General features: G+C 38.3%; 1 protein-coding gene and 1 pseudogene across 1 annotated transcript in view; one reads left to right on the forward strand and one right to left on the reverse strand.

The window, feature by feature from the left end:
* RNF149 (ring finger protein 149) overlaps nt 1-19,696 on the reverse strand; it is a 58,205-nt gene that overhangs the window by 21,710 nt on the left and 16,799 nt on the right. The window contains exons 2-4 of the mRNA XM_045827051.1: nt 9,692-9,942; nt 4,537-4,605; nt 1,817-1,899 (exon numbers count right to left, since the gene is read on the reverse strand). Coding sequence (XP_045683007.1) covers nt 1,817-1,899; nt 4,537-4,605; nt 9,692-9,942 — 403 coding nt within the window. The remainder of the gene's footprint in view (nt 1-1,816; nt 1,900-4,536; nt 4,606-9,691; nt 9,943-19,696) is intronic.
* Nucleotides 5,817-6,281, forward strand: LOC123811111 (annotated as a pseudogene).

Genomic DNA, 19,696 nt, shown 5'->3' on the forward strand with positions numbered 1-19,696 from the left:
GACTCAAATGGAAACAGACCAAAATATTAGGAAATCACCTTTGGGTTGTAGGCTTTAAAAAGCACATTTCCTCTCACGTGTTTTTGTAATGTGCTACATATTTCTGTAACAGTCACCTATCACCTTCAGATAAAAAAAATCATGTACATATTTTCTTCTTTTACTGACTTGTCTTTGTTGGCTCTTATGGGGTGAAGATAAGGAGTTAAGTATACCAATGTTGGACCAGACAGATTAGGCTCAAATATCAGTTGTATATATCAGCTGTGTGACTTGATGCTGTGACTTTGAACTAGTTCTGTAACTTCTCTGCACCTATACCCCAGGCTCTTTTGAGGAGCAAACATGTACAAACTGCTTACAACAGTGCTGGGGACAGGAAATACTTAGGAATTGTTCATTGTACAATAATCTGCTGGTGCAGTTAAAAATAACAGTACTTAATTACATAACACAGTCTAGCTCAGTTCTGTTTTGACTTTTCCATCTTCAAACTGAAACTGATTCACTCGAAGGAAATATTTTTACAAAAACATAAAAGAAACACATTGGCCTTATTGGGAAATTCTTTAAATAAAGCACAGGAGATATACTCTAGTTTCTCCTCAGATCATATAAATCTTTCACCTTTCATTAAATAAAGCACAGGAGAAAATGGAGTAAAACTATGGAAATTCCTAAGGAGACCAGGAAATGTGTACGTCTTGTCACATGTGTGCTTATATGGGTCAAGTACAAACCCCAGTTCAGCAGTCAGGATATATCTGTTGCTTCTCTGTGTAGCACCCTAAACAACATATTTAAGTCAGAAAGACCTCTCCTAAACCAACCTAGAGTAAAAATACTTTTCTATTCCAATAATTTTCTACAGGATGTGATCAACCAGTACTGACCTCATTCACTAAGTACCCACCACACCAACCTACTATAAATGCCTACATATTTAAATTATATATTTTTATTCAGGAAACTTTTGTTATTCTGATGTTTATTCACTTCTTCCACATTACTGAGAACTCAATCTACTATAAAGTACTTGTATATATGTTAAAATACTTGCAAAAATAATTATATACAGGATGGGGCAAAAGTAGGTTTTCAGTTGTCTTATGGAAAATAAAACAATAATAAATAAATAATACAGGAATAAACTGTGCTTTATATACTTGCAACTAACTGTAAACCTACTTTTGCCCTACCCTGCCTATATTAACTCATGACTTGGCTAATAATAGATGTGAAGTATAATTATAATTGATTATACTTAACCATATTAATATTGCAGATTCAGTACATCTGTTTGCTAACAAAGCAATTTTTTAAGAAAGTAATCAAACTATCCCATTATTAAAAAGGAAATATAACTTCCTGTTGCTAAAGAAGCCCCAAGCCCCTAATGAACCTAGAGTAAGGGGAAGAATATTGTTTTACGCAACTCCCCAAAGAACCCAAACCTAGGATGCAAATAATAGCAAACCACTGCCCTCCCTGACCTCCTCTCTGCCACCCTATTCTAGCCCTCAACCAGGGCCTTCCCCTGTCATGCTTTAGTTTCCTTGCTTCTTACACAGCACACTTTAAAAAACTCATCCATGACAAAAGATATATCACTGGTCTCAATATGTCTCACTTATAGTGTCCTAAGCAAAGCAGTTCTAAAGCTATATAAAACAGGAGTCCTGAAGACTGGAAAACGTCTTTCCTGAAGATGATCATGAGATTATTACGATAGCAAGATCTTCATATCATGAAGACATGAAACTCTTTTCTGGAAACCTGAAGCCTTTTAACATCTCAGGAGGTAAAAAGAACATACTTGCAAGGCAGAATTCTGATAATATCCTTCACTTTAAAATTTTCAATACACACTGCACAATTCTCAGCATCAACATCAATTCCCTGTAAAAAAAAAGAGGAGTATTAACCTGGGTGTAAATATCCTTGGTAAAATTCACTGTACCTTGGGTAAAACAGTGATGAGTTCTAGTCTATATGGGTACAACCTAAAACTAAACACACAATTTCTACTTGGTATTCACTTCGTACCACTATTAAGAGAATATTTAAAGAATTTGGCTGAAAAGAAAAAAAATTTCACTGTCTACCTAATCAGGCATAAACAGTAGTTATATACTAGGCTAGTGGTTCAGGTTTTAAGTGTTCATGCTTTAAAGGCTTTAGAAATACAAATGCATGCTTTACTTAGTAAAATTAATTATTTTTCAAAGATAAAATTTCTAAAGAGAATGAATATCCAAATAAGCTGCTTGTTTTCTGGAATCATTAAAAAGAAATACATGAGAATTTGCTGAAGTACAGTTACAACTTGCAAAAGAAGAAATACAAATGGCTAAATATCTCAAAGATTCACCTCACTAGTGATTAAAAAATTACAAATTGAAATAACTTACCATTTTTTCACATATCAAATTAACAAAGGTAGAAAGAAACAAAAATTGGGGGAGGAAGCAGTCTTAAGACAAAATTTCCACTTCTAAGAATGTATGGGTCAAGCCTCCCCACCCCCACATTTTCCTAAGTAGTGAGGATCTACCCACCTGGTCTCATCCCATCAACCAAAGCAGGTAGGGCCAGAGTCATCATCTGACCCAGAAAGACCAATGAGACTCTCACTCCCAAGATTCTGGGATGGGGATTCAGGGACCACCAATCAGTGTCTGTAGGTGGCTACAACTTTAACAAGTTAATTTTATGGAACTTGGCTACACCATAATTATTTTAAAAATATATTTAGTCATGTGTATCACTTGTTAACAAGCAAGCAATAAAAACTGACTTTATATGTAGATATGGTTATCAAAGACTATATTAAAATGGACCTTATAACACTTAAAAATTATGTTACAACTAAAGTAAAAATTATCACTTACTACTTATCATATGCCATGCAAGAGTGATGAAATTATTTTAAAGAATGATTGACAAGCTTATACGTAACTGTGAATGAGTCCACAGGAAGAGAGAAATTAGAAAACACACACTAGTCTCCCAATTTAAGAAAACAACATTTTTCCATGTAACTTTAAAACATAAAATCATCAGAAAATCATGTATATATCTCATGGACATATAAATCTTCTTTTCTAAACCACTATTTTGACAACTTTGAAAAAACAGTGCATGGAAGCATATTTTCAAAAATGTTCTGTAAAGAAAGAGGATAATATCAATATACTTATGTTCTCAAAGACTTAACTCAGTTAATTATTACATATAAATCTATGTCTTCTCATTTAAGGACTGAGAATTCCTGCCTTGCAATAATGATATCCAGGGATATCAATATTAAAGATATCACATAAACCATCAGTATCAGATTCCAAAATTCTTAGGTCAAAGGTCTATATGTTATTTCTGTTCTGATTCTTTAAGTAGGTCAGAGGAAGGGGTACATATTTTAAGTACAGTTATTGTTTTTTTTTTTTAAGGAGAGACTAGATTAAGGAGGAATAGATTAAGTCTCAACAACTTAGTGAGATAAAATAAAAATCAAAACAACTAAATCAACCCACAGCTATATCAACACAGTTATTAAAATTAATGGCACAAAAGATAGACTATTAAAAGAATAAACACCACTCACTGCATGACCAACTGTTTTCCTTTTAAGGAATCCACCTTCTCAAACCTGAGGTTCTAAATTCAGGATCTGTCCTAGTCTACAAATGCTTCAACTCTGGTATAATTTTGGCCTGTTAAGTCTCAGGTTGACCACGTCAAAATGTTTGTTTGTTTTGGTAAAAAACTACTTTTAAAAACACCTTTTCTCCCTTTCTCCACAATTTTTTCCCCATAATTAAAGGAAGAACAGAGTCTCAGATTCAAGACACGTGAATTTAAATTTTCAAGGGTCTGTGGTAGAGACTTTAACTTCTTTATCTTTTTCAAGAGTTTATGTACTTTTACAGAGAGGGGAAGGAAGGGAGGGAGAGGGAGGGAGAGAAACATCACTCAGTTGCCTCTCACATGCACCTTGAACCACGACTGAATCACTGCCCAGGCAAGTGCCCTGACCTGGAATCAATCCAATAACCTTTCGCTTTGTGGGACAAAGCCCAACCAGCTGAGCCACACAGATCAAGGCTCTTCTTTATCTTCTTTAGAGTCATCTGAGTCTGACCAACAGGTAGAAGTTTTTTCAATGATGAACATACTGGCACTGTCCAGGATGGTAGTGACTAGACAATGTGATTTATTTGAGTATTTTAATGTAGCTATTGTGATGGAGGAACTAAATTTTAAGTTTAATTTAATTCATTTAAATTCTAGTAGCCAGGTATGGCTACTGGCTACCATATATCTGAAAGGCTCATCACATATGCAACAAAATTATTTCTGACAACCCTGCTTTAAAATGAACACACATAAATTAAGTCAGTGCTAACTCATACTAGTTAGAACTCCACATGTTCTATACTATAAATTTAGCAGATTGGAAAGCATTACTCAGACGCTAAGACAGGCATACAGTCTAATCTAAACCAAAAACAAAACAGAAGAACACAAAAATATTACCTTTTCTTCATGTTTTATAGTATGAAGTGGAAGCTGGCCAATAACTTTCTTGGTTTCTTTTCTATGGCTCTTGGGTAGGAAAAAATTATTATTATTGAAAATTTCAGGTAAAATCACTATTTTAAAAACTCATAAAATATATGGTAGCCTACATAAAAAATTTCACTTAAAAGCAAAGTTAAATGATTATAATGAAAATAACCTTAAATATTACCACTTGTCTTAATATATAGACTAAGCACATATAACTTAAGAGCTATATGCTCAAGAATACTTATTTTCACTTAGCATAATAATCTCTAGATCTACCCATACTGTTGCAAATGAGTCAGTCAGAGAAAAACAAATACCATATGATCTTACTTATATGTAGAATCTAAAGAAAAATATAAACAAATTAATAAAACAGAAACAGACTCAAGGGTACAGACAACAGACTTATGGTTGCCAGAGTGGAGAACAGGTGGAAAAAGGTGGAGGAATGGAGAAGTATAAATTGACATTAACAAAATAGTCACAGTGATGTAAAGTACAGCATTAGAAATATAGTCAATAATACTGTAATAACTATGTATGATGCCAAATGGGTGCTGGAAATATCAAGGGGAACATTTTATAAAGTATGATTGTCTAACCACTACAAAATAATACTGAATGTAAACAGTAATTGGGGGAGGTGGGGGGAACAATGCTTGTTTTCAATTTCATATATGAACAGGAAGCCAATTCCAATTCATATGTTTAAATATTGGAAAGAAAACAGCAAGCTGAGGATAGGGTTACCATCTATTAACTTCCCTAAAAGAAAAGAGGTTTCCCAGTCATCAAGTAGAAGACCACAAATATGACTATCTAATGCTGCCAAAGTCAGGAAGGGTTACTTTTCAAGACAACAGAGGAAAGTGTGAAATTCAAAACATCTGTGTTGGAAGCCCCTGCCTCTTCAACCACCCCCCTCTTTGCTGTTGCTGAGAGAGAGTTCCTCTGCAGACAAATGACTTTTAAAGTTGTTCCAAAGTGGAGACAGGGAAGCCCCTCCCACTCTGCGCCTCACCTTAGGATCCAGAGTTCTCTTTTTAAACACAAAACCACGTCCCATCTACCTCATGCCTTTTTGTCACTCCTTTATGTCTGGAAAAGGACAAAGAGGATATTTTCAGGAGCACAACATGCAAAAAGTGACCTGGATTTAAAAATATCTAATTTCCCACTAAACAGAAAATTTAATATATTCCAATTTTAAAAGTTAATTTCAGAAAAATCGTATTACCAGATCTAAGATGGTGGCCAGCAGGAGGCTGATGAAGGAGCTTGAAGAAATCTGCAAATGTGTAATGAAAAGTTCCATAATATCCAGAGTGATAAAGCTAATTTACTGACTTGGCAAGGGCTTACTGTTCCTGACAACCCTCTCTATATGATAAGCGGGACTTCAGAATGGAAATCAGCTTTCCAGCAGAGTACCCATTCAAACCACTGAAGATCACATTTAACACAAAGATCTATCACCCCAACTTCGATGAAAAGGGGCAGGTCTGTCTGCCAGTAATTAGTGCTGAAAACTGGAAGCCGGTAACCAAAACTGGCCAAGTAATCCAGTCTCTCATAACGCTGGTGAATAACCCCCAGCCCAAGCACCCGCTTCGGGCTGACCTAGCTGAAAATACTCTAAGGACTGTAAAAAATTCTATAAGAACCCTGAAGAGTTTACAAAGAAATATGGGGAAAAGTGACCTGTGGACTAAAATCTGCCACAATTGATTCCAGTAAGTATGAGCAGAGACCTGAGCAGTGCATTCAGACACCTCGGAAAGCAGGATTTGATGGAAAACTGACACATGCCATCGCCTTGTGTTCGCTTGTGGCAGTTACTAAGTTTCTACAGTTTTCTTAATCAAAAGTGGTTTTAGGGACTTCTGGCCAAGATGGAGGCATAGGTGGAGGCATAGGTGGACACACTGTGCCTCCTCCCACAGCCAAAATTAAAGACAACAAAACTTTAGAAACAAAAAAACAACCAGAACAGATAGAAAACTGAACTGTACAGAAGTCCAACAACCATTCATCCAGACCAGTAAGAGGTGGAATTGGCAGCCTGCAGAGAGGGGTCACAGCAGGGAAAAGCGGTGGCTGGCAGACCAGGACACACAGGACCCAGGCGGCTGTTGGCAGACCCCACAAGCACAGGTGGCGGCTAGCAGACCCCAGGCGTGGGGAGGCAATGGGCAGAACCAGTGAGGCGCGCAAGGCAGCTGGCTGTCTGCAGTCACATATTCATGTGCAGATAAACCAGGTGAAAAACGGGCAGCGAGATAGACTGCACAACCCAGGGACCCAGCGCCAGGAAATAAAGCCTAAAAGCACCAATTGAAAACACCTGTGGAGGTTGAGGCTCAGGGAGAGACTTCCAGCCTCACAGGACAGTTCACTGGAGAGACCCACAGGGTCCTAGAATATACACAAGCCCACCCACCCGGAAACTAGCACTAGAAGGGCCCAATTTGCTTGTAGGAAGCAGCAGAGGGGACTGAAATCTGACTGAGAGCAGAGCAAGCACCATTGTTCCCTCTCTGACGCTGCCCACCAGCAATGTGTTGCCACGCTCTCGTGAGCACCTAAGGCTCCACCCCTCACTACATAACAGGTGTGACCAGACCCCACCCCACCAAAAAAAAGATGGTTCAAACAGAAGAACAAATGAAAGCTCCAGAGCCAACACTTTTAAGCAACCAAGAGATAGCCAACCTATCAAATGCATAGTTCAAAGCACTGGTGATCAGGATGCTCACAGAATTGGTTGATTTTGGTTGCAAATTAGATCAAAAAGTGAAGCTACACTAAGTAAAATGAAGGAAAATGCACAGGGAACCAATAGTGATGGAAAGAAAACTGGGTCTCACACCAATGGAGTGGACCAGAAGGAAAAAAACCACATACAATCAGAAAAGAATGAAGAAACAAGAATTTTTAAAAATGAGGAGAGCCTTAGGAACCTCCAGGACATCTTGAAATGTTCCAACATCCGAATTATAGGGGTACCAGAAGGAGAAGAGGAAGAAAAACAAGTGGAAGTTATTTGAACAAATAATAAAGGAGAACTTCCCCAATCTGGCAAAGGAAATAGACTTCCAGAAAGCTCAGAGAGTCCCAAAGAAGTTGGACCCAAGGAGGAACACACCAAGCCACATCATCATTACATTACCCAAGATTAAAATGAAGGAGAGAATTCTAGAAGCAGCAAGAGATAAGGGGACAGTCACCTACAAAGGATTTCCATAAGACTGTCAGCTGATTCCTCAAAAGAGACCTTACAAGCAAGAAGGGGCTGGAAAGAAGTATTCCAAGTCATGAAAGGCAAGCACCTATATCTAAGATTACTCTATCCAGTAAGGCTTTCATTTAGAATGGAAGGGCAGATAAAGTGCTTCTCAGATAAGGTCAAGTTAAAGGAATTCATCATCACCAAGCCCTTATTATATGAAATGTTAAAGGGACTTATCTAGGAAAAAGTAGATAAAAAATATGACCAGTAAAAAGACAGCAAACTCATAATTATTAACAGCCACACCTAAAACAAAAGCAAACTAAGCAAACAAATAGAACAGGAACAGAACCACAGAAACAGAGATCACATGGAGAGTTACCAACAGGGGAGTGGGAGGATGAGAGGTGGAAAAGTTACAGAGAATAAGTAGCATAGATGGTAGGGATAAAATAGAGGGAGGGCAAGAATAGTATGGGAAACATAGAAGCTAAAGAACTTATGACACATGGACATGAACTAAAGGGGGGCATGTGGGTGGGAGGGGGTGTGCAGGGTGGAGGGAAGTGAAGGGGGGGAAATGGAACAACTATAATAGCATAATCAATAAAATATATTTTTAAAAAAAGTGCTTTCTGTAACCTGCACAGAAAGGATTAAAAATTTAAGATGTTTTAGTTCTGCTCCCTTTGTTTTAAAAATCACTGCTTCAATCTACTCTAAAAGAATGGTGTTTTTTTTCTTGGTCCAAATTTATCCAAGATCTTCAATTTACATTTAGACCTTAAGATTTAACATAAAATGTTATGGTTCCCTTTCTTCCCCTGCCCTTGCAACTCTCACTTTCTTGCATTCAGTTTATTTTTCACTGATTCACTTTCCCAGACCTAGGCCCTGTCTCCTCTACAAAGAGGAGACAGCTCTGTCCAGTCTGGTCACTTCTCTTCTCTCATGTTGCACTGCCCAGTGTGGCAGTTTGTTCAAATTCTATTGGCTCCAATTTATAATATTCTATTAAAAATTTTAAAAACAAGCAAACTATCACTACCCCACCTCCCAAAAAAGCTCTGAAAAGGGAGGCCAGCTCTTATGTAAAAACCTGGCCAATGTTACCACAATAACATGGATCAAATGGCAACCCATGTCTGTGTGTGTGACTGAACTCCAGCATGGCCTGGCCTAGCCTGCCAGGGAAAACTCTGCAATATCAGGTCTGCTGCCACTCTAGGGCAGGGCCTGCCAGCCAGAGGTCACTGCACTTGGGCGAGGAATTTCTCATCAGAGAGGCTCCTGAGGTCAAAGGTTGGAGCTCCTCACTGCAGCCATTATGGAAGATGTGTTGGTCATTGCAGACAACACTGAAGCCAGAATGGTCAACTGTCAGCAAGCTCCATCCGAATGTGCCACAAAGCTTGCTCTCCAACTCCTCAGCTCAGCAGCCCCACCTCAGCCCTCCCTCAGCATGGTTTGATTCTGTGGGATTGGAACTGGCAGGACTCAGCTATAGCCAGCACCAGTCCGGGGTCACTGGAGCCCTGCTGGCCTCTTCTTTCAAAGCAGCAGGATGGGCTGGGTCAGCCCAACCCAGCCCAGGAACAAAATGGCCTTCCCTCTCCCTCTGGACTCACAGCCTTTGCAGAGTCGAGCTCCCCTTGAAGCTCAGTCAGTAATATCTTTTACATGTGTTTTATATTGTTTTGACTGCCTTTGTTTTTGTAGAAATAAAAATTGACCTTAGAATTAAAAAAAAAGAAAAATCATATTAATATTTAAATTATATATGAGTGAAAATGAAAAGAAGAATAGGGTCCAATACAACTCCAAGCAATATATATGGAAAATATTTACAAACTATATTTGAAAAAGCAAGCATAAAAAGTTACCCATAATTACCGGACTTCCAAACTGTGAGCCAGTATACAGGAAACGCTGTATATAGTAAAATATCAGCCATGCTAATGAGATAATCATCATGATGATGAAGGCGATGGCCACAAACATGACAGACTGACCATTGATGAACTCCTGTACATGGCGGGTGCCAACCCCTATGGTCATTTTGACTTGAATTTCTTTTTGCACCAGATCCAGAATCTCTCTTCCTTTTGGGTAGCTAACCATAATGACCACTATATTTCCTGTTCCTGTAAGAAAGAACAAAGAAATCTATATAAAGAACACAAAATAAGATACAGAATACTCTGTATCTTACAAAATAATATGAGTACTGTAGCTCATTCATGAATATACATCCAAATACTTTGATAAAATGGGTAAGTTTAAGAAAAACATGTTACTAAAACTAGCCCCAAAAGAGAAAAAACTGATTACATGAGAAGCAGAATAAATCACTAACAAATACCTCCTCAAAAGCAAGAGCCCCACTCAGTTTCACAGGTGAATTCTACCACCAAACCTTTTAACGATGAGCAACATCAATGATATTTAAATTGTTACACAACAGATTAAAAAATGATTTCTAAGATCATAAAACCTAACACAGTAATAAAAAAAGCAAAAACACCATACAGCCCAATTTCCCTTATGACTATAATGCCTAAAACATGCACATTATACCTAGGGAGGCAAGCTGAGAACTCCTGTGATCACTAGTACTTAACACTGCTCTGAATGCACAAGCAAACATAAGACAAAACAGAAGAGAAACAGCAAAGGAATGAAATAATCAAGTTCATGAATTGTTAATGTAAAAACTATAACATTTCAATAGGATTTTAAAAACCTTAAAAATCCCACTTCTGAAGTTCACTTCAGGGAAAAGTAATCAAGGTTAATCAAGAAAACCTATTAAACAGAACTTGGACCAGCCTGTTAATTTAAAGTCATTAAAACAGTGTATAGTAACATATGAATATGACAAGAATATCAGGAAAGAATTAAAAATCCAGACTTTGATCCAAAAACATGAAAGAATTTAAGAAATAATAAAAATGGAGTTTAAAGCAATAGGGTAAAATGAATTATTTTTTAAAAATAGTATGGTGGGGGGGTCAATTGGGTATCATCAGAAGAAAAAAAAGGCTATTGCCCCTTTTTTACAACGTATGACAAAATAAATTCTGCAGATTCAGAATCAAAGATTTAAATATTTAAAAAGTAAACATAAAAGAGCCATAAGAGTCCTGGCCAGTGTGGCTCAGTTTCTTCCTTGGGCATCATCCTGCAAACCAAAAAGGTCACAGTCCAATTCTGGTCAGGGCACATGCCAGAGCTGTGGGTTTGGCCCTGGGTTGGGGTGCATGCAAGAGGATAACTGATCAATGTTTCTCTCCCTCTTTTCCTCCCTTCCATCTTCTCTCTCTAGAATCAGTAAAAGAAACAAAATTTAAAGAGAGAGAAGAAACATAGGGATTTAAAAATATATAACATTGGCCCTGGCTGGTGTGGCTCAGTGGACTGAGTGATAGCCTGCAAACCAAAGGGTCATGGGTTCGATTCCCCATCAGGGCACAAGCCTGGGTTCCCAGGCATATGTCAGGTCCTCAGTAGGGGGCACGTGAGAGGCAACCACACATTGATGTTTCTCTACCTTTCTTTCTCTCTCCGTTCTCCTCTCTCTAAAAATAAATAAATAAAATCTTTAAATATATATATATATATAAAATATTGAAGAAAAACCTTTGAAAGTATGAAAAACCACCTCAAAGTTCTAAAAAGAAAAGAAAGAAAGGATTTGACCAACCATACATAAATACAAATTTTCTACATGGCTAAAGAGCAAACTCAAGGCATCAAGATCAATATAGCCAATGGCTAACTGGAGAAAAATACATGTAATATTACAAAAACAAAAAACTAATTTCCTATAAGAATAGAAAAACAAAGTAATGAAACAAATTCTTCTATTTAAAGTCAGAGTGCATAAAGAAAAATAGAAATGGGTTTTATTTTTTAAAATAGCAGCTTTATTGAGGTATAATTCACATGCCATAACATTCATCCTTTTAAAAGGTACAATTCAGTGGCTTTTAGTATATTGGGTTGGCCAAGAAGTCCATATGTTTTTTTCCATATAATAAAAGACACATTTTTCATTTTTACCAATAACTTCATTGATTTGGATACTTTCAGTATGTTGGCTATCTCCTGTGTGGTATAACATTGATTGTTCTCAATTAACATCTTGATTTGATCCTTATCAACTTCAATCGGTCTACCAGACTGTGAAGCATCAATCAGTGAGAAATCTCTAGCATGAAACTTCACAAACCATTTTTGACATGTTCCATCAGTCACAGCAACTTCTCTATACACTGCACAAATCTTTTATTGCGTTTCAGTTGTTTTCACCTTTCTTGAAATAATAAAGCATAATATGCTGAAAACATTACGTATTTCTTCCATCTTCAATATGAAAATGGCTATACAAAAATTCACCAATTTTGGTAAGCTTTTTAAAAAATGCATGCTGATAAGACAACTGTCACAATACAATCTAACAAAATTGTTTCAAATCCTGGCTGGCGTAGCTCAATGGATTGAGCGTGGGCTGTGAACCAAAGTGTCTCAGGTTCGATTCCTAGTCAGGGTACATGCCTGGGTTGCAGGCCATGACCCCCAGCAACCCCACATTGATGTTTCTCTCTCTCTCTTTCTCCCTCCCTTCCCTCTCTAAAAATAAATAAAATAAAATCTTTAAAAAAATTGTTTCAAATAAGTTAAAGACAACTAAGTGCTACTAGAACCATCTTAAGGGAAAAACAAACTTTTTGGCCAAGCAATATTTACAAAGGTTGTGAAATCATCACCATCTAATTCCATAATATTTTCATTACCCTCAAAAAGCCTGTCCAGTTTCCCTCCAACAAATGGAATTTAGACACATAAAACATTGTAGCACACACAAAAGCATACCTATTACACTGGTAAAGATAAAAATGTTTGATACACTATATTGGCGAGAGCAAGCACAAACCTGCATTCTTGCACACTTCCAGGTAGTGAATTATTACAATCTGGTATGGAGGGTAATGGATATCAAAAATTTTTTTAAATGCACATGTCCCTTTGACCCAGTGATTCCACATCCAAGATCTTAACTGCATAAATATACCTACATATGTACATGTGAGTTATCTATAAAGATATTGATTGCCAATGATTTTTCTAAGTTTTTGCTATCACAATAGAAATGTCCATCAATAAGAAAACAGTTATATAAATCAAAGGAAATGTACACAGAGGCAGCATCTCTGTCAATACTGATAGCACTCAAGCTACACAGACAAGAAAAAGAGCAACATGTAGAACTGTGTGACACCGAGATTTAAATGGTCATAACAATACAGACTACCTCTGGAAGGCAACCCTAGAGACTGAGGGCCCTAGTGTCTCAGCGAAAAGAGCTGGACATAGTAAAAATTCTCTACCATATATACATATTATTCAAAAATTAATTTCAAAATACTTGTATATCCCTGACTGGTGTGGCTCATTTGGTTGGGCGTCATCCCACAAGGCAAAAAGGTCACTGGTTCGTTCCCAGTCTGGGAACATTTAAGAGGCAACCAAATGATGTTTCTCTCCCTCTCTTTCTACTTCTCTTCCCCTCTCTCTAAAAATAAATTTTAAAAAATCAAATCTTTTAAAAAATAAAAATACATATATAATGTTCTTTGGTATTATACCAAAATACATTACAACACTATTTTACCTTACAGAGAAATTTAATCTGTAGCAAATCCACTGTGGCCCTCAGCCATCATATTTAGTTACTGAATCACCAGAACGGCATCCTTCTAAATGGTTCCTGTCTGGAAGCCAATCATGTGACCTATACCTAAAAGTATTACTTCACAAGTACTGAAGCTGTCTCAGCATTCACACAATCTATCATGTTATCACTGGGAGACACAATGAAGACTAAGATATGTTCTGCCTTCAGGAAAATAAGCATCTAGTAACTAAGAAAGACAACTATAGAAACAATTATGATAGGTTATACCACTTATAATTATATGGACCTTCACAAGCTGAACGCCCTTTTAATAAAGCTCCTTTTTGTGAAAGTTTTCAGGAACATACTAAAGTGGGAAGACCATGTATACCTGTATAACCACGTATACCTGTCTCAATTAAAAACTTTTAGAGTTCTGGCCAAGATGGACGCGTAGGTAGAAACCCTTTGCTTCCTCGTACAACCTAAAGGAGGAAAACCAATCTAAAATCAATAAACAACCAAAAGCACTAGCAAATCAAACTGCATGCAACTCTGACAACCAAGGAATTAAACAAAAAATCAACCAGAACAACCAGACTGGTGAGGCCTTGGCAACGCAGGGCAGACCATGGGGGTGGGGCTGGGTGCTGAATTTGGTGGGCTACACAGGAGGGGTTGACTTAAGGGGAAGACTGACTCAGAGCTGACTGTGGGCTATGGCTGGGGTTGCTGCAGTGGGAGATACTCCCAGCCTCACATGAGAGGTCATTGAAAAGTATGCCAGAGACAAGCAGGCAAGCCTCACTGTTCCTTCTCTGGCCCCTCCCCTACAGGCAGCACTGCAGCACAGCAAGGAAGGTTGCCCTGCCCAAGTGAATACATAAGGCCCCACCCCCTTACAACCTATCAGCTGTGCTAAGACAAAGAAATATGGCCCAAATGAAAGAAGAGAGCATAACCTCAGAACTAAGTGATGAGGACAGTGCCAACCTATCTGATGGAGAATTTAAGGCCCCGATAATAAAAATGCTCACAGATCTGATTGAGTTTGGTCAAAAAAAAAGAAAAAAACAAATGAAGGATACCCAAAGTGAAATAAAGCAAAATATTCAGGGAACCAACAGTGACAGGAAGGAAACCAGAACTTCAAAGGAACAATTTGGAACATAAGAAAGAAATAAACATACATCCAGATGACAAGGAAGAAACAAGAATCTAGAAAAATGAGACTTAGAAACCTCTGGGACAACTTGAAACATTCCAATATCCAACTTATGGGGGTGCCAGAAGGAGAACAACAACAGCAAGAAATTGAAAAGTTATCTGAACAAATAATGAAAGAAAATTCCCCCAATCTGGCAAAGGAAATAAGACTTTCAGGGAGTCCAGGAAGCCCAGAGTCCCAAAGAAGTTGGACCCAAAGAGGAACACATAGAGGCACATTATCATTAAGTTACCCAAGATTAAATATAAAGAGAATCTTAAAAGTAGCAAGAGAAAAGGAGACAGTTACATACAAAGGACTGCCCATAAGGCTATGGGCTGCGGCTGCTTTCTCAAAGGAAATCTTGCAGGCAAGAAGGGGCTAGAAAGAAGTATTTGAAGTCATGAAAGTCAAGGACCTACATCCAAGATGACTATCCAGCAAAGCTTTCATTGAGAATGGAAGGGCAGATAAAGTACTTCCCAGATAAGGTCAAGTTAAAGGAGTTCATCATCACCAAGCCTTTATTACATGAAACATTTAAAGGACTTATCTAAGAAGTTTAAGAAGATAAAAAATATGAACAGTAAAATGACAACAAACTCACAACTATCAACAAATGAACCTAAAAGAAAACAACAAAAACAAGAACTAAGCAAACAACCAGAACAAGAAGAAAATCAGAGAAATGGACATCACACAGAGGGGTTTCAGTGAGGAGGGGGAAGGGAGGAATAGTGAGGAAAAGGTACAGGGAAGAAGAAGCATAATTAGTATGCATAAAATAGACAGGAAGAGATAAAAAATGGTATAAGAAACAGAGGACTCAAAGAACTTATACATACAACCCATGGACATGAACTAAGGTGGGGAGAATGCTGGAGGGTTGGGGAGACAGGGTGGAGGGGGATAAAGGGGGAAAAACTGGGAAAGCTGTAATAGCATCATCAATAAAAAATACTTTAAAAAACTTTTATACAGAAAACTGTCTATGTCAGTTTCCTCCCTCAAAACAACCTTCAAGCACTTTCATATTTATATTTCACTTGAAGCAGAAAGAGGCTAATTATTTTACAGATGAAGGCTCAGGAATCCTGAAGAGCTGCCCAATGTCATACAGCACCTAAAAAAAGTTGATTGGAGAAGAATCGGCATGTATGTAGTCACAGGGGGACATACGCTTATGGGTGGAGAGCCACAGACTGGGTTCAAATCTCACTGTTACCACTGTCTGAGTTAGGAGAATCTTTCTTCTCTGAGAATATTTCTTCAGCTATAAAATGGAGATGAGTGAGAGGGGAGAAGATAGCAGTGAAGTACATGGGAGCTGTGCCCACTTGCATGTGCACCCAACTGCGACACTTAGCTGATCTGAAAAACAAAGTGAACACCCAACAAAATCTTAACTGATATGAAGTGTGGAAGCCAAAGTGTGCAGAGGCCGCTTCAAAACTGCTGGTAAGGAGGTTCTATAGGCAGACAGGGAAAGACTCTGGGCATGGCCCCACAAACTGCTGCTGCCTTATGGACATCAGAGGAGAGTTGGGTCAGTGATAGCAGTCTAGTGGCTCCCTCCCCTCACAGGGCAGGGAAATTGAAGACCAGCACTAGGAGAGACTTGAAATCCTAGGGAAAAAGAGGCAGCACACCCAAGCTAGTGTGGCAGTCACTGGTCAACAGTGCTAGACAGTGCAGGGTTGGGGGTCAGGAGGTGGATCATGGAGGCATCTGGAGCTGGGAGAAGAGGTTGGTTGAGACTGGCTGTGACTCAGGTAGACTCTGGACTTGCCAGAGAGTTGGACTGTGTGGAAAGCCAGGCAGTGGCTCTGAGGGGCAGTGGCACACAGAAACTTTTTTCAAAAGGGGAACTGAGGCGAGCTGGGCAGGGACCTCGTCTGTGCAGCTGCCTGGCCAACAAGGAATGAGGATTGTGGGAGTGATCTGCTCCCACTCAGTGCACCTCACAGATTGATCAAAGGGGTGCAAAGGTTTATTGGTGTCGGCCCGGTACAACTGTGCAGAGTGGATAGTGTGGCCTGCAAAGTGAGTGAGGGCATGGAAACTGGGCACTTGTAATTACTGTAGCCAAGATGGAGACCCCTTCCTTGCCAGAACCAGCAGAAAGGGGAAATTGAGCCCACCCCTCAAACAACTGCAGGAGCCTGGAAGACCTGCAAAACCCCCTGGGCTCAACCAGCTGTTTTTTAATTGTTTTATTGTTGTTCAAGTACAGTTGTCTGCACTTCCCCCAACCCCAGCCATCCCCACCTCCCTCCCCTGATTCCACCTCCCCATGGCTTTGTCCCAGTCCTTCATAGTTGTTCCTGAAAACCCTTCCTCCCTTTCCCCACATTATCCCCTCCCACTTCCCCTCTGGTTACTGTCAGATTGTTCTTAATTAGAATGGGTCTGGTTATATTTTGCTTGCTTGTTTGTTTTGTTGATTAAGTTCCACTTAAAGGTGAGATCATATGGTAATTGTCTTTCACCTCCTGGCTTATTTCACTTAGCATAATGCTCTCCAGTTCCATCTATGCTGTCATAAAGGGTAGGAGCTCCTTCTTTCTTTCTGCTGTGTAGAATTCCATTGTGTAAATGTACCATGGTTTTTTGATCCATTCATTTACTGATGGGCACTTTACTGAAGTGCTTCCAGCACTTGGCTATTGTAAATTGTCCTGCTATGTATTCTGGGGTGCATAGGTTCTCTTGGATTGATGTTTCAGGGTTCTTAGAATATAATCCCAGCAGTAAAATTGCTGAGTCAAAATAAGGCAGTTCCATTTTTAGTTTTCTGAGGAAATTCCATACTGTTTTCCACAGTGGCTACACCAGTCTGCATTCCCACCAAGAGCGCACTAGTGTTCCTTTTTCTCTACATCCTCTCCAAAACTTGTTTGTTGATTTGTTTATGATGGCCATTCTGACCAGTGTGAAGTGGTTTCTCATTATAGTTTTAATTCGCATCTCTCTGATGGCTAGAGATGCTGAGTATCTTTTCATATGTCTCTGGGCCCTCTGTAAGTCCTCCCTGGAGAAGTGCCTGTTCAGGTCTTTTGCCCATTTTTTAATGGGGTTGTTTATCTTCCTGGGGTGGAGTCCTGTGAGTTCTTTATATATTTTGGAGATCAAACCCTTATCCAATGTATAACTGGCAAATATGTTTTCCCATACATTTGGTTACCTTTTCACTTTAAGGTTGTTTTGTTTAGCCATGCAGAAGCTTTTTATTTTGATGAGATCCCATTTGTGTATTCCTTCCTTTATGTCCCTTGCTTTAGGGGACATATCAGTGAAAATATTCCCGCATGGAATATCAGATACTCCTGCCTATGTTTTCCCCTAGGATGCTTGCAGTGTCATGACATATTTCTTTTATGCACCTTGAATTTGTTTTTGTGTATGCTGTGAGTTGGTGATCATGTTTCATTTCTTCTGCATGTATATGTCCAGCTCTTCCAACAGCATTTGCTGAAGAGGCTATTTTTCTCCATTTTATGCTTCTTCCCCTTTTGTCAAATATTAATTGACCATAGAGACTTAGGTATATTTCTGGGGTCTCTATATTGTTCCATTGGTCTATGTGTCTGTTCTTATGCCAGTACTAGGCTGTTTTGATTACAGTGGACTTGTAATACAGTTTAATATCAGGTATTGTGATCTCTCCTACTTTGTTCTTCTTTCTCAAAATTGCTGCAGCTATTTGGGGTCATTTATGGTTCCATATAAATGTTTGAAGTATTTGTTCTGTATCTGTGAAATATGTCATTGGTGCTTTAATAGGAATTGCATTGAATCTATATATTACTTTGGGTAATATGGACATTTTGATGATGTTAATTCTTCCTATCCTTGAACATGGTATATGCTTCCATTTGTTTGTGTCTTATTTCTTTCTTTAGTGTTGTGTAGTTTTCTAAGTACAGGTCTTTTACCTCCTCGGTGAGATTTCTTCCTACGTCTTTTATTTTTCTTGTTGTTATATCAAATGGGATTTTTTCCCTGATTTCTGTTTCAGATATTTCATTGCTGATGTACAAAAATGCCTTTGATTTCTGAATATTGGTTTTTGGGTTTTTTCCTCCCTAAGAGTTAAGGACTGGAGCTGAAAGAAAAGCAGAAACATCCAGAAAGAAGTTGGAAGGAGAACACCAACATTTGAGACAAATTTCACCTTGCTCTTCATCAGAGCTTGCGTATTTTTAAAAAATTTCTCTCTTCTTTTTGTTCTCTTTAGTTTTGTTTTTTCTTCCTTTCATATTGCATTTTAATTTTTGTTCTTTCACTTCATTGGTATTCCAAATAACTCACTACTCTTGGTCTTTTACTTCTTATTCATATTATATATTTTTATCATATTATGATAACAAATCACACACAGCACTCTTCCCTGATCTTAATCCATTTCACCATCTCCCTGAGCATTATTAATGGTGCTGTAAACTTTATTTTCTCCCACTAGGCCATGTTCCTATCCCTTACTCTCACTGTTTCTCCTCCATCTAACCATACATAAGCACTCTTCTTTATTAAGTCAGCTCACATTCTTCCCCCTGCCTCTTCTGAGAGTCTTGTTCCTTTACTATCATTTATAAATAGTGGTTAGTTGGATGAAAAACATGGTTATTGCTGTACTATTCAAACAGAACTCCTATTTGTTCACTGTTTGCCTGTACTTTAAAAACCACAGAATAGTCTCCCCATCTTACTGCATTTCACCTTCCCCATATCGCTGATCAGTTCATTGAGGAATATTATTTCATTTCTCCCCCACATCCCTCGACCTGGCCTTTACTCCTTACTCTTATTAGTTTGTTTCCCTATCCACTCAAAATCATTTTTCTTTACTGTAGATATCTCATATTCACTCTTCTCTTTTGTACAATTTCCTTATTCCTGTTCCACCTTTATTAAACTTCATTCAGCTGTTGTTAATATTGACTGTACTGTGGTTTTTCTGTAATTTTGCTCCCACTGGTCCAGTACCTTTTCAATTTTACTTCAAACCTCATAG

The sequence above is a fragment of the Phyllostomus hastatus genome, unplaced genomic scaffold (genome assembly GCF_019186645.2).
Source record: "Phyllostomus hastatus isolate PE091 unplaced genomic scaffold, TTU_PhHast_1.1 phas_scaffold_78, whole genome shotgun sequence".
Classification (NCBI taxonomy): Eukaryota; Metazoa; Chordata; class Mammalia; order Chiroptera; family Phyllostomidae; genus Phyllostomus; species Phyllostomus hastatus.